This window comes from Garra rufa, chromosome 12, assembly GCF_049309525.1.
Source record: "Garra rufa chromosome 12, GarRuf1.0, whole genome shotgun sequence".
NCBI lineage: Eukaryota > Metazoa > Chordata > Actinopteri > Cypriniformes > Cyprinidae > Garra > Garra rufa.
Genome location: NC_133372.1, coordinates 45780678 through 45796635, shown reverse-complemented (window position 1 = coordinate 45796635; position 15958 = coordinate 45780678). Strand labels below are relative to the sequence as shown.

The 15958-nt window shown below is 37.8% G+C and overlaps 1 protein-coding gene across 1 annotated transcript in view; it reads right to left on the bottom strand.

Moving 5' to 3' along the window:
• kcnq2b (potassium voltage-gated channel, KQT-like subfamily, member 2b) overlaps positions 1-4647 on the bottom strand; it is a 58456-nt gene extending 53809 nt beyond the window's left edge. The window contains exon 1 of the mRNA XM_073852620.1: positions 4355-4647. Within this exon, the coding sequence (XP_073708721.1) occupies positions 4355-4647 (293 nt within the window). The remainder of the gene's footprint in view (positions 1-4354) is intronic.
• Positions 4648-15958: the final 11311 nt, after the last annotated feature.

Genomic DNA, 15958 nt, shown 5'->3' with positions numbered 1-15958 from the left:
AATGAGAAACAACACTGCAACATTCCTTATTCTGTGGGGCTTTTGTTAACCCAGGTTCACATGAGATCTGGACAAGTTAAAACAAGGGAATTTGCAACTAAATCTCTTACAAGCTTGAGATGTGCCTCTAAATGTCATTCGATTGGATTTCTTCACCTTGTAACAAGAACCTTCAATCCTAGCATGAAATCTGAGCACGAAAAAATTCAAATGGGAAATAAAAACCATTAATATCACAAAACATGCTTTCAGAGTGGTGCAATGAACACAGAACCGTGTTCTGTTGCTAAAACAATCTCCTGTTAAACATCCATTACTGTGTTAGATGCAAATTCAATGCATGAGAGACGACAGCTTCGGTTTTTAGACTTCATAAACATGAGTTTAGTGCAGAAACCCTCAACATGATGATTCATTTCATCTGAATACTAAACTAAAGTATTAATCCCAGCTTTCAAGGAATGTTTTTAGATTGATATAATGAGCAACCAGAAGTAAAAAGCACCATCTCCTATTTATTCTATCTTCATGAAATCCACAACAAGAGTGCAAGAGATAAGAGTTGATTGTCATGTAACAGTCCAGAAGAACAAGAGCCTATAAAGGACTTTCAACTGAAACACAATGATTCATTTCAGTACAAAGAGGTTGTTTGGGCAGATACGACTCCACATACAAACAATGCTTTTGACAACCCTTTAAGATTGATACAAAAAAACTAGCAGAAGAAATGTCACATCATCTTCTATTAATAGATCAATGCTGCCATTCTATAAAGATGGCAAACATGTAAATGCTTTTCCACAAGGAACAGAAGCCAAAAGAACACTGAGTCTCAACACAATGATCATGAAGTGGTTCTTTGGGCAGATCTGGCTCTAAACTACACTATTAATACCATTGGAAAAAGCTTTAAAAATCTTCTTAGAACGATATTATAAGCAACCAGAAAGAATTGCACCATCTTCTAAAATGCATCAGATAACAGTTCAACAATTCAATTTAAAAGGTTTTTTTAGGGTGGCTATATTACCATACCTTATTTAGAATGATATATTAAACTATCAGGAGCAAAGTCACTTCATCTTCTACTACTAGAAGATGAAGTGCACCTATGTAAACATGTTATGAGTGAAACGAAAGATCATGAAAATGATCGTGAAAGGGTAGTCTGGACTCAAAACTGAACAAATAATACCATTAAAAATGCTTTAATCTTTTTAGAATGACATAGTAAGCAACCAAAAGGATCTGTGCAATCTTCTACATGTCAAATGCATGACATGTACAACAAAAATGCACAGTTCATTTCATCTAATAATCATTTACCATGGAGAACACAAGCGTAAAGTCTAAAACAGAATGATTCATTGCAATTTAACATGATTCTTTAGGTGGATATTCATATAAACAAAGGTTAATTGGGGTGATAAAATAAAATATCAGAAAAAAAGTCATCATTTCTGCCACTCTGTAACACTGAAACATGAAATGCTTTTCCACAAGGAACAGAAGCCAAAAGTACACAGAGTCTCAACACAATGATCATAAAGGGTTCTTTGGACAGATCTGGCTCTAAGCTAGACTTTTAATACCACTGAAAAAGCTTTAAAAAAATCTTCCTAGAATAATATTATAAGCAGCCAGAAGGAATTGCACCATCTTCTATTGCGATAACCTCTGTCAAATGCATAAAATGCATCAGATAACAGTTCATTGTCATGTACCATCCCTTACCCATGAAGAACAAGAGCCTAAAATGTCCCAAAAAGAACAGTTCATTGCAATTTAAGAGGGTCAAGTCAAGTCAAGTCACCTTTATTTATATAGCGCTTTTAACAATACAGATGTCAAAGCAACTGCACAGTATTTAAACAGCACAATAGTGTGTAAGTAACGCATTATTGTAAATAATCAATTTTCAGTTAAAGGCAGTTCATCAATGAATTCAGTGATATCATCCAGGGTAATGTGAGTGGCTATATTAACACAGCTTATTTAGAATGATCTATAATAAACTATCAGAAGCAAAGTCGCCTCATCTTCTAGTACTAGATCAATTCTGCCACTATGTAAACATATTATACATGAAACGCGAGATCATGAAAATGATCGTGAAGGGTATTCTGGGTGGATGAGACTCAAACCGAACAATTAATACCATTAAAAATTGCTTAAATCTGCATAGAATTACATAATAAGCAACCAAAAGGAACTGTGCCATCTTCTATTGATTGCTAAAACATATCAAATGCATGAAATGTACAACAAAAATGCTCTCAATTCAATTTGTTTTCATCGAATAATCAAAAGCCAAGTCTCAAACGGAATGATTCATTGTAGTATAAAAAGGTTCTTTGGGCAGATACGAATGTAATTCAATAAAAAAAAAAAACAAGCATTTTTGGAGTGATATATTCAGCTAGCAGAAGAAAAGTCAGCTCATCTACTATATCAATCATGCCACTCAATGTGTTAAACATGAAGCACTTTTCTGAAAGGAACAGAAGCCAAAAGAACATTCAGTCTCAACACAATGACCACGAAAGGCAGATCTGGCTCTAAACTGAACTATTAAATAGCATTACCCTGATACTATTGCTTTAATCTTCTTGGAATTATATAATAAGCGTCTGGAAGAAAATGCAGGATCTTCTATTGCAATATCATCTGTAAAATGCATTACAGAAATGCAGCAGATAACAGTGCACTGTTGTGCAACAACCCTTATCCATAAAGAACAAGAGCCTAAAGTCGCAAACAGAATAATTCAAAAGGTTCTTTGGGCAGATATGAATGTAATTCAATAAAAAAACAAGCTTTTCAGATTAATATATTAAACTAACAAAAGAAAAGTCACATCATCCTCTACTATATCAATCCTGTCAATCAATATGTTAAACATGAAGCTCTTTTCCAAAAGGAACAGAAGCCAAAGGAACACTGAGCCTCAACACAATGATCTGAATCTGATCTAAACGGAACCATTAAACATCATAACCATTATACTATTCCTTTAATCTTAGAATCTTAGAATGACAATGAGCTTCTGGAAGGAAATGCAGCATCTTCTATCGCAAAAACATCTGTAAAATGCAAAAAAATGCACAGGATAAGTCCAGCTGATAACAGGTAATTGTCGGTAACCCTTTACTATGAAGAACAGGAGCCTAAAAGTCCCAAACAGAATGATTCTTTGCATTATAAAAAGGTTCTTTCAAGATATTAAATAAACAAGCTTTTTGAAATATTAAACAAGCTGAAGAAAAGTCACATCATCTACTACTATATCAATCCTGCACCAATCCTGGCTTAAACATGAAGCAATGAAGGAACATTAAGTCTCAACACGATGATCATAAAAGACTTCTTTTGGGCAGATCTGATCTAAATAGAACTATTAAACATCATTACATTATACCTTTCCTTTAATCTTAGAATCTTGAAATGATATGAGCAGCTAGAAGGAAATTCAACATCTTCTATTGCAAAAAACATCTGAAAAATGCATGACATGCACTACAGAAATGCAGCAGATAACACTGTCGTGTAACAACACTTCACCATAAAGAACAAGAGCCTGAAGCCCAAACAGAACGATTTATAGCCGTATATAGGTTCCTTGGGCAGATATTCATTTAATCAAATAGTTATAGAATAAACTAGCAGAGGAAAAGTCACATCATGTTCTACTGCAAGACTAATTACTTGACTGCTTTTCAACAAGAAACACAAGAAAATGATCCAAAACACAGGGTTCTTTGGGCAGATCTGATCTAAACAGAACTATTAAACATCATTACATTATACTATTCCTTTAGTCTTAGAATGATATGAGCTTCTGGAAGGAAATGCAGCATCTTCTATTGCAAAAACATCTGTAAGACGCATGACATGCACTACAGAAATGCACCAGATAACAGTTCACTAGTGTAACAACCCCTTACCATAAAGAACAAGAGCCACGTCCCAAAGAGATGTATTGCCTTACATAGTTTCCTTGGGAAGATATTTATTTAATCAAAGAGTTATAGAATAAACCAGCAGAGGAAAAGTCACATCATGTTCTACTGCAAGACCAATTACTTGACCGCTTTTCAACAAGGAACACAAAGGGTTCTTAGGGCAGATCTGACTTTAATCTAAACTATCAAAATTAAACAAGCACCAAGGAACCCTTTTTCGAGTGATATAAAGGCGAAAACAGACAGCAGCCCTTCTTGTATGGCTAGAGCAATCCCGCCACCCTGTAAACATCTGATCAAGTGCGTGAACAAAAGCGAGAGGATGCCAGCGCGCCCGAGAGCCTCCAGGAGCTCTTTGTTTTGATGGCCAGCAAGCAAGCGGTACTCACACGTAAGCGTGGTAGATGAACGCCCATCCGCGCGGTCTCTCCAGAACATTGTAGAGGAAATTCTGCAGGCGTCGGTAGAACGCGTTGCGCTTCGGCGGCCTCTTGCCGGAGATGCTGGAGCGCTGTTTGCTCAAGATGCTGCCGCGCTTCGTCGCCTCCGCGCCCGCGATCAGCAGCGCGCCGTCTCGGCTCGATTCCGTCGCGCCTGCCTCCAACCCCACGAAGCCCACCTTCAGCTTCTTCTCGGCCTGCGGGGCGGGATACACGCCGCCGTTGCGGGATTTCTGCACCATGCTGGAGGTGCTCCTGTCGTCATGGAGATCCGCTGCTGCTGATGTTGCTGCGGATCTTCCGCCCTTCGCCAGGTGCGAGCATCACTGCGCGCGAGAGAGGTGCGCGGCGCTGAGGGCGTGCGGAGGAACAAGAAGCCAATAGCGATGCGAAGACGATCTGCAGCCTACCTCTCTCTCTCTCTCTCTCTCTCTCTCTCTCTCTCTCTCTCTCTCTCTCTCTCTCTCTCTCTCACTCACTTACTCACTCACTCACTCTCACACACATACCCTCCCTCTCAATCTCTCTCTCTCTCTCTCTCTCTCTCTCTCTCTCTCTCTCTCTCTCTCTCTCTCTCTCTCTCTCTCTCCACACAGGTTTGACTCTCCCTGGAGAGCAAGTTTTGGTGTTGAGAAGGTAATTAGCCCTGTTTGGGTTTCCAAGGCGAGCATCTTACACGAACTTATAGTAATAAATTATGTTTGTTTTTATTTTGAATCTGGGTTTAATAGATCAAATTCCTTTCTGTAATTGCCTATAATTAGCGGTTGAAGTTGGTCACCCCTGCTTTCATCTCAAAACCCGTCACTTTTAGACATAAAGGTACAAAAACTGTCACTGCGGCGGTTCTAAGATGTACACTTTAAGTACTATGTACCAAATTGGACTCTTTAGGTACAAACATGTATTTTACAAAAAAATAAAATGTATTTTACCAAATCCAGATTTAACACATAAATGCACTTTCTGTAATTGTTTATGATGGTGTTATTAGCTGGTTGCACTTGTTTTGTCTCAAAACACTCTAAAACCAATTATTTTCTTTTTGTTTCCCAGTAAAAATCTGTAAGAATAAGTGATTTTTTTTCTGTATTTTGGCACTTCAATTGAACTTTTAAATTGTTTGATTCATATGTTAATAATAATCAATAATCATAATAATAATATGTTTATTTTACATAGTGCGTTTCCCAGGATCAAGGACACTTTACAAAAGTTGTTATTTGCTGAAAGTATTCTCTTAAAAATAAAGGTGCTTTTCAAAAGGTACTCTTTTGTACCTATTCGATTCTATGATGTACACTTTAAGTAAAGTACCAAATTGGACTCTTTAGGTACAGACATGTACGTTTTGAAAAGGTACAGTGTCAGTGACAGCTTCTGTTCCTTCATTATTTCTGAGAGTGTTTAAATCCAGTCTACAGACTAAGTATTTCTTTATTTACTTACAACAGGTAATTAATGTTTTAATTTTTTTAATCTGCACTTCTATTGCATGACCTCTTTGGGGTTTTCAAATCATACACTGACCAAATTTTTAAACCAAATACAGATTTAATACATAAATTCACCTTCTGTAATTGTACATGATGGTTTTATTAGCTGGTCACACATGTTTATCACAAAACACTGTAAAAACATTTTCCCCAGTGAAAATCTGTAAGAATAAGTGACATTTTTTCTGTATTTTTGGCACTTAAATTGCACGTATTAGTTGTTTGATTCATAATATTGTGGCGGGAGGGGCAAACGACAGACACAGTGGGTGTGGCGTCAGGCCTCGGAGAGGCTTTTATTAAACAGAAAATAAGGGAAAGTGAGTCCATAAAGTAAAACAGTGTCCAAAATAAAAGGGGAGTCTGGTGTCCTCGGGTGCTGGGGCAGCGTGACGGAACGGTAGTGTTCAGAGGGGAAGGGTCCAGGAGAGGGGCGGAGTCCGGCGGCCGCGGGCGCTTTCCATACTAGCGCCGGGGTGCTAGGGCGGCGGCATCTCCGGCAGGCTCATCCCTCTCGAGCTGTCCGGCGCTGGGGCGGCGGCTTCTGGCGGCCTCAACCGGACCGCGGGTCCGGCGGCTCTCCAAACTCTTGTGGCGCGGGATTCCCTCTTCACCCCCTCCTGGACCCGCGAGGACACCAGCGTGCATGCACGGGGGAAAGAGACCGGTCTCCCGAGGAGAGGCGCGCTCGGGATTTAAACAGCGGCGGTGATGAGGCTTCATTTACATCAGGTGTCCCCATCACACGCCGCCAGCCCGAGCCGATTACACGCCCCTCCTCTCCCCTACACACCCACTCCCGTCGGGAGCCTGGAGAAGGGCGGCGAATACGGGACGGGGTGGTGATGAAAATTAGGGGGGCGGGCAGACGCCTCGCCACATTCCCCCCCCCAAGCGACATCCCCGTCCTAAGGTCGCCGCCCACGCAGGAGTGCTACCTTCCTCATCCAGGCTCCAGCGGTCGGAGTGGGCGGGGATTCCTCTCCAAGGCAACGCTCCCTCTCGCCGCGTACCGGAACAGGGACAGAAAAACCGGTATTAGTCGACAGCCTCAACCAACCGCAGGATAAGTGACTAACTGAAACATCACTTACCCTTCTTGCGGTTGGGAGGCCGTCTCCGTAGTTCTCCGTCCCCGTCCGGGTCTTCACGAGCTTTGGCGAGCGAGAGGGGATGACGTCATCAGGTGTTGCCCACTGCGCTGTCTAAGCCCCGCCTTGCCCGCATTCTCCACCACTGTGGCGGGAGGGGCAAACGACAGACACAGTGGGTGTGGCGTCAGGCCTCGGAGAGGCTTTTATTAAACAGAAAATAAGGGAAAGTGAGTCCATAAAGTAAAACAGTGTCCAAAATAAAAGGGGAGTCTGGTGTCCTCGGGTGCTGGGGCAGCGTGACGGAACGGTAGTGTTCAGAGGGGAAGGGTCCAGGAGAGGGGCGGAGTCCGGCGGCCGCGGGCGCTTTCCATACTAGCGCCGGGGTGCTAGGGCGGCGGCATCTCCGGCAGGCTCATCCCTCTCGAGCTGTCCGGCGCTGGGGCGGCGGCTTCTGGCGGCCTCAACCGGACCGCGGGTCCGGCGGCTCTCCAAACTCTTGTGGCGCGGGATTCCCTCTTCACCCCCTCCTGGACCCGCGAGGACACCAGCGTGCATGCACGGGGGAAAGAGACCGGTCTCCCGAGGAGAGGCGCGCTCGGGATTTAAACAGCGGCGGTGATGAGGCTTCATTTACATCAGGTGTCCCCATCACACGCCGCCAGCCCGAGCCGATTACACGCCCCTCCTCTCCCCTACACACCCACTCCCGTCGGGAGCCTGGAGAAGGGCGGCGAATACGGGACGGGGTGGTGATGAAAATTAGGGGGGCGGGCAGACGCCTCGCCACAATATGTTAATAATAATCATAATAATAATATGTTAAATTTATATAGTGCATTTCCCAGGCTCAAGGATGCTTTACAAAAGTTATGTTATCTGCTGGAAGTACACTCTTAAAAATAAAGGTACTTTAAAAGGTTCTTCACAGCGATGACATAGAAGAACCATTTTTGGTTCCACAACCATTCAGTCAAAGGTTCTTGAAAGAACAATTTCTTTCTTACCTTTTTATCTGAAGAATCTTCGTTCTCCAAAAGTAACCTTTTGTGAAACAGAAAGTTCTTCAGATGTTAAAGGTTCCTTATGGAACCATTTAGAGAAAAAGGTTACTCTATATGGCATCATGAAGCACATTTATACATCCTGATCTGTTAGCTGGTTTTAGGTCTGGTCTGGTTAATACCAGCACAGCTGCTTATGCAATTTTGTGGCAAATTAATTTTTCTTTTTATTGTAATTTGCATTTTTATTGCACATTTAAATTGTTTGGTTCATATTGAATTTCCTCTTGCACTCTAAGAAAAGGCCATAAAAAAGACCAAATGTACTGTATTGATTTTTCACTGGCATTTTACCCACATTTTGGAGCACACAATTCATTGTGTTGTATTTTAGAGTCAAATTACATCTCTTTAATCTTAATTAACTGATAATGCCTTGACTCTTGGGTGACAAATAGGGTGAATTATGGTGAAATTTGACCAAAGCTACATGTGAACATTGCATCCATCACATATAAAATCTAGTATTTCTGTCAATGAGCCAATTCTGAGTTGTCATGCGTTAATCTGCAGATGTCAAAGAAGCAAACAATTAATTCACCATACTTACACTATCCACAACACAAAGACACACATCCACACTGTAAAAAACAGTTTGTTGAGTCAAGTTAAAATAATTTGTTATCCGGCTGCCTTAAAAATTTAAGTTCAGTCAACTTGAAATGTTAAGCTGTACTATGTGACAACTTAAAATGTTGAGTTGATTTAACTCAAATATCTAAGGCAGTTGGGTAATAAATTATTCTAACTTGACTCAATAAATAGTTTTTTACAGTGCAGCAAGCTGATGATGGCGAGAATCACAACCAGATCAAGCCTTCACCAGCGTTTGCCTTCTGGGTTGCTGAATAATGCTCTGCGTGCTCGTCATACTGAAGCTCCGTGTGTTTGTTTCCAGACAACAGCGGCGTCTCCCGAGACACACGAGAGCCGCTCCAGACCCTGCTAATCAAATCAAGAGCGATCTCAGATCATTCAGCTCACATCAGATCTGCCAAAGTCCGACACTCAGGAACAGCACAGTCAGAAATGATCTCATGACGCTTTCAGAGCCAGTCAAGCATGTGAACCGTTGTGCTAAAATTCTGGATACAATCAATAAATTCTGGGTCAGTTGATTCCTAATTGGATTCACTACACCAAAAAAAGTAATCACACAATATACAGTATAATAAAAAAAAGTGCAGAAAATGCACAAAACATTTACATTTATATTTGTGTGCTTGTGTCAAACAGAGCATGTATTTGATTCCCAGCAAAATGCACATGCATGAGCCAGTAAAAAAGTATGCCTTAAATAAAGTGTATATTTCTTCAAATAAAAGTGCCTGATATAGTTCAAAACCTGAGATAACATTTTTTTTTTTTTAATTTTGTATCTGTGCCAGGGTTGCCAGATTCTCACAACAAACCCAACCAATTGCTACTGAAAACTAACCCCAAAGTAACCCAATCGTGTTTCGAAGGGGGTCCCCCTGTAAAAGTTGCATATTTGCAATATTACATTTTCTCATATCACTACAAAAAATGTTTTTTTTTACTTAGATTTAGATTTTTTTTTTGTCTTGTTTCCAGCCAAAATATCTAAATATTCTTAAGTCAAAAAGGATTTTATAGACGACTAATATGTTCTTGTTTTCGTAAAAAACTCATCAAAATTAAGTGTGTTTTTGTTTGAAACAAGCTAAATAATCTGCCAAAGGGGTAAGAAAAATAATCTTGTTTTCTGTTTGAAATAAGATTTTTTTTTTGCTTAACCCACTGGCAGATTATTTAGCTTATTCTAAGCAAAAACTCCAAAAACTTCATTTTGACTTGTTTTTTCTAAAAAAAAAGTTTATGTCTTGCAATTTTGAGTTTATATCTTATGATTCTGACTTTATATCATCATTTTAAATTTATATTTCAGTTTGGAATTGATATCTCATAATTCATTCGGTTTTTTTTTTCAGAGCTTTTATTTCTTATTTCTGAGTTTATACCTTGTAAATTTGAGTTTAAATCTCATAATTCTGACTTTATATCTTGTAGTTTTAAAAATATTTATATCTTCATAATTCTGAGTTTATATATATATATTTTTTAATTTGTATTCTTGTATTTTTATTCTGTGCCAGGGTTGCCAGGTTCTCACATCAATACCCAACCAATTGCTACTCGAAACTAGCCCCAAAGTAGTCCAATCGCATTTCCCCCTGTAAAAATAGTGTTCCGAGTGGTAAAATACACATTTTTGGTGGAGGTCCTCTGAAAAAGAAAAAAAAAAGTGCCCCCTCGTGACAGAGAGTTAATGTGAATGAAGTTGTGCCTTCTAAAAATATAAACAATTAAGACAGTAATATTTATGTTTTTAATAAATTATATACTTAATTTATCCCTTTTAAATGGTATAAAGGCTGAAATGCCATTGTATGAGATATTTTGTTTTTGTGTGAACCTGTATCTGAATTATAAGTCATGTCATTTTATGGCTTAATATGCTACAGTACATTGTCCAACCCCACTCTGTGTTCATTTTACTTGTGCAGCTCTTCAAAATAAAGAAATTGCCTTAAATTGATATTTAAAAATTCTGCAGATAAACTAAATAGTGAAATAAAATTCCTTCCTTGATATTTGTTTATATTTGTGTATTGAAAACATTTTTGATTGACATTTAGACTCCTATCTGATTTTCTATATTTAAAAAGAAAATTGTCTTTTTTTTTTATTTGGGCTAGTTAAATTAATTAATTAAATAAATTAAATTAATTTTTTTTAATTCGGGCTACCAAATTCTATAGAGTACCCGCCCGAAGGGCTACCAGAGATTTTGAAATTTTGCGAGCCCTGCAGGGCATAAATATTACGTTCTTGGGGTTGTTTTTGAAAAACAACCTGCGGCAACAGTGTTAAAGTAGCCCAATTCCGCAGGTAAACTGCAGACTTGGCAACACTGTTCTGTGCACCTATCAAACTGACCCACTAACATCACAATTTAACAGAAATTTTATATTCATATCACACAGCACCCCAGAGCATTGAATGTTCATGACCCTAAATGAGAAAAAGGAACAGAATTTCAATAAAAACATCCTTTTAACCAGTACTTGCAATTAACTGTGGATCAAACTGAGCTGGAACATAATATACGAGTTAAAGACCCACATGATTTATGTTAATAGCCAGTGCACATCGTCACATAGACTTGACAGTTAATACTTACTGTACAGTTATTGGTTTGATCACATCACTAACAGTAAGTATGAGCAATAGTGATGCAGGACTTACCCAATAAGAGTGTGTTCAGATGCGTCATTCTCTCATGGCCTTCTATATTTAACAGCATCTTCACTGCAGCTTTTCTCCAGTCATCCATCTCAGTCATCAGCTCCTCAACAACCTCAGAACAAACCAGCCCCGAGTCCCACAGCACCGTCCATCAACATCTGAGGATGACAGTCAGGTCTGCTGAATTATACAGGGGAATAATGGTACAGCAGAGGACAAAACATCTCAAATACACTTCAGCGTAGTTCTTTAGCCAAACGGAGCTCTATAACTTTTACTGATTTCTCTGAGAATGGAATACATATTGTTCCTTAAAGGATAACTATTGCCAAAATGCAACCTGGGCTGTTTTTTTTTTTTTTACTGTAAACGAGACAAACTTATATCTAAAAGCATAATTATGACAAACGAGCCGTTTTTGAGATTGACCGTGATTTCGTTTTGTGGTCAGTGGCCGGTGAATGGGAGTGCTAGGGGCATTAATTTGAGCGCATCAAAATCGATATTTTTACAACACTAAGAAGGCTCGACACACCATGAAACTTTGCTCGAAGTATCGTCTGGGTCTCTACACATGAACTCCAGCATTGAGAACATTGTTTGTGTACACAGAGTTTACTAAAAAGAAAGGTTTTGAACAACTCACTTTCACTGTTTGAGTTTCCGCTCGCGGCCGTCTTGCCAGTCAAGAAGTGTCCATCTTTTTCTTTAATGACTCTGACCAGATTGCACTAATATATATTTTAAAGGCATTGTCTCTATTTTAACATGAAATACTGCCATAATTGAAAAATAATATAAAAATCGTATTTTTTCAATTTATTTCAATGGGAAAAAAATATCATAATTATTGCATACATTTTCATTAGTACCATGCAATTCTCTCTCAAAAAAAAAAAAAAAAAAAAATATATATATATTATAATATTAATATATATTCTATAGAGTACCCGCCCGAAGGTACTCTATAGAGTACTCATATATATATATATATATATATATATATTGTTAATGAAATATGCAATTTTCCTGTTGCAAGTATGTCCTTTTCTTCTATATAACACTTGTATTGTGTTAGCTTTATTAAGAAAGACACCACACATTTGTATTGTATACGTTTTATTGAGAGTGGTTTATTAAGAAAGACACCACACATTTGTATTGTATACGTTTTATTGAAAGTAGTTTATTAAGAAAGACACCACACATTTGTATTGTATACGTTTTATTGAAAGTAGTTTATTAAGTAAAACACCATACTTGTTGTTTTAAAGCATTTATTAAGAAAAGGTTTATAACATGTACTAGCAAGAACATAGCTAGGAAACAAACATGTATTAGAAAGAGCTTTGCTAAAAACAATGACCAAGAGGAATTCAAATGTTACCGTCAAGTGTTCTGTAGTATACGAGGCGTAGAGTGAAGCAGAGGAGAAGAATCCGGAGAAGAAAGAATGCGAAGATGCAGAGAGGTTATATAGGTACTTTCTTAGGGGATTTCCAAAAACTCATGGTATCTCAGGACATTGGAATGCACCTGCTGGGTATAAAAGGCTGAAGTACGAAGAGGACATCAGATGCTGGTTCTGCAACAGCTTCTCCGGTGCCAGACGACCTGACATGACGACCTGCCATTGAAGCCTTCGAACGACTAAGATAGCAATTTATTTTCTTTTATATTTCTTTATTTTATATAGTAGTATTTGTATGTAAAATATATAACCTATAGACAATAAAATTATACTTTATTATAACCAAGAAGCCTGCCTGCCAAAAGACTCTGATTGATAGACTTGAACTGAACAGACCACGGAGGAGTCTTCTGAAGCCTATGGTGTGAGTATGAAAATTACTTATACGATAGGGCAGATTCGACTATCTTTACCTAACCTGAGAATAAACAAAATAAGGTAGAAGGTGTAGGAAACTGAGCACATATATATATATATATATATTATGGAACAAGAATATATTACATTAATTTTGCACTCTTAAAAATAAAGGTGCTTCACGATGCCAGAGAAGAACCATTTTTGTAACTTAAACTTTCAGTTTCACAAAAGGTTCTTTGTGGCAAAAGAAGGTTCTTCAGACTTTAAAAAGGTAAGAAAGAGACGGTTCTTTAAAGAACCTTTGACTGAATGGCTTTTGTAAAACCAAAAATGGTTCCTCTACGGCATCGCTGTGAAGAAACTTTTAAAGCAAATTTATTTTTAAGAGTGTACTGGAGGAAAAAAAAGAGTTAAATTTAAATTGTTTGGTCACTTTTGACCACAAACAACACAAGTGTGACTCCCAAATGAACAATACGGGTTCACTGACACAAATAAACTATAATGCAAGTATAATACATGTTAAATGCATTCATAATTTGAATGTAGTACAATTACAATGATATAATGAAAACATTAATATAATTAAGTAAACAAAATCAGCTAATTTAGATTAGATTAGTTCCAAAACAATGAACATGTTTAGGTTAGATTTTAAGGACAGACACTGCAGGTGGATAGGGTATAAAACAACAACTAATACTTACTCAGTTGATTGATAACATTGATAATTGCAAACATTTTTTTGTATTACAGGTTTTCTAAAATGTTAGGGTTAAATATCCAAATGAGCCATTATTTAATGAAATATGCACCAATTTGCATACATTTCTAGTACAAAAATCTAAAAACTGGATGAAGTCAGTTTCAAAACTCTTGTTTAATATTTTTTGACATTTTGTCATTTTGTCCCGTTTTGTCACAATTCAGAAAATATTTAGAACAGACAGGAAACACTAAATTTTTACCATTTTTTGGAGAATAAAATGTTGTATAAAATCAAGCAAATTATATATGAACAAATCCCTCTGTAAAAACCTTCAGGATATAGACAGGAATAAAAACGTAAAGTTTGGTGTGTGTAAGTGCCACTGAAGTGGAGATTTATGGCTCAGTGTAGGAGAAAATACTCAATTTGAGAAAACGCCTTTAAACATATGCATTGTACTTGAAATCTATTGACACAAATAGATAAAGTGCTATAAAAGAAACACTTAACAGTGTTTTTTGGATATTTTCTTTCCACTAGTCTGAAAAAAAAACAACACTTTATTAAAAACCAAAAAGCCTAAAATCTCAAACTTGACAGATGCATGAAAAACAGCATTTTTGTCTGCAGTGTCTCCCCTTAAGGTTACCTTGTTTAGATTTTGGGATGAGATATGATTAGGACTGACCCATCTGTGTGAAATACTGCAATATTGCCTGCAATCTGACGCACATCAGCATCACACTGTTCTTGTCTGCAGTGTAAACACGTCTAGATGAAAGCAGTTTGTTGAATAGCAATGGCTGGAGGTGAGCTGCCGTCTCACACAGGGGAATATGACAGTATTGACAGATAGATGTATTATTGATCAGGGCCAGAGCTCTCTGTGGGAATCAATCTCCCCAGACACATTCACTTCCCCTGAGAGAAAGCCAAAAATCACTCACAATCTCATATGAGATGGACGACAAATGCAACAAAACGTTTGTCTACTGATGAGCACTAGGGAGCTATAAAGACAAAGCTTGATTATAGAAGAACGCCTGCAATAATTCATCAATATCTAAGTGTGTTTGTCAGGACGGAGGAGACGAAGAACAAACACTGTGCTGCTTTTCATCTCGTCTGGCTTGTGTTGCCATGACAACATCTCAGCTAACAATGAGTGCATTCAGGTTGTGTGTGTTCATCATCATCATCATCCTTACAGTACGATGACAATAATCATAAAACTTCAGAGATTCAGAAAACACTGCTGATGGTCATGTAAAATAAAACACAGTGTACATTTACAAAGATGGTTTGGCTGAGAACTTGAAAAGGAAATTCATTTCAGTTATTATATTTTGATAGGACTAGCATTATTTTAGGGCTGATTTCATGTTGACTTTTAGTTTCTGAAAGCCTGACCTTTAAAGCCGGAGAGTGTTTCACTAATAGACACAATAGTAAAACAATTAAAAATAAGGCAAAACAAAAAACTCAAACAGGTGAAACCCAAAGTTACTTTTCAAAGTAATTTACAATATTGCATTACTCCCTAAAAAAGTAACTAATTAGATTACTTTTTATGGAAAGCAATGCATTAAGTTACTTTTGCGTTACTTTTTAAATCTGGACAGGGCTTGCTTGTTTGTTTTGATTTTCATTGCAAAAAATGCTTTTCTTAAGATTTTTTTGTCTTGATTCCAGCCAAAATATCTACAAATTCTTAAATCAAGAAGGATTTTCTAGACAAGTAAAAATTATTGTTGTTTTCAGAAAAAAAACAAGTCGAAATTAAGTGCGTTTTTGCTTGAAACAAGCAAAATAATCTGCCAATGGGGTAAGCGAAAAAAAAAAAAAACTGAAAACAATATTATTTTTCTTAACCCCATGGCAGATTATTTTGCTTTTGCTTTAAGAGATAGAAAGGTTTTGTAAGCGTGTTGTGATGTTGTAATGATTTGAGCGGTGAGCTTTTGTTGATCAGTGAGTGTTTTCATCATCAGTGACGCTGAGAGCGAGAGTTGCACAAATGAATTGTTTAAAGCGGTTAGGGCTGGTTACCATGACTACATGACTGGTTTCAATATTAGAGCCCTAAACCTTC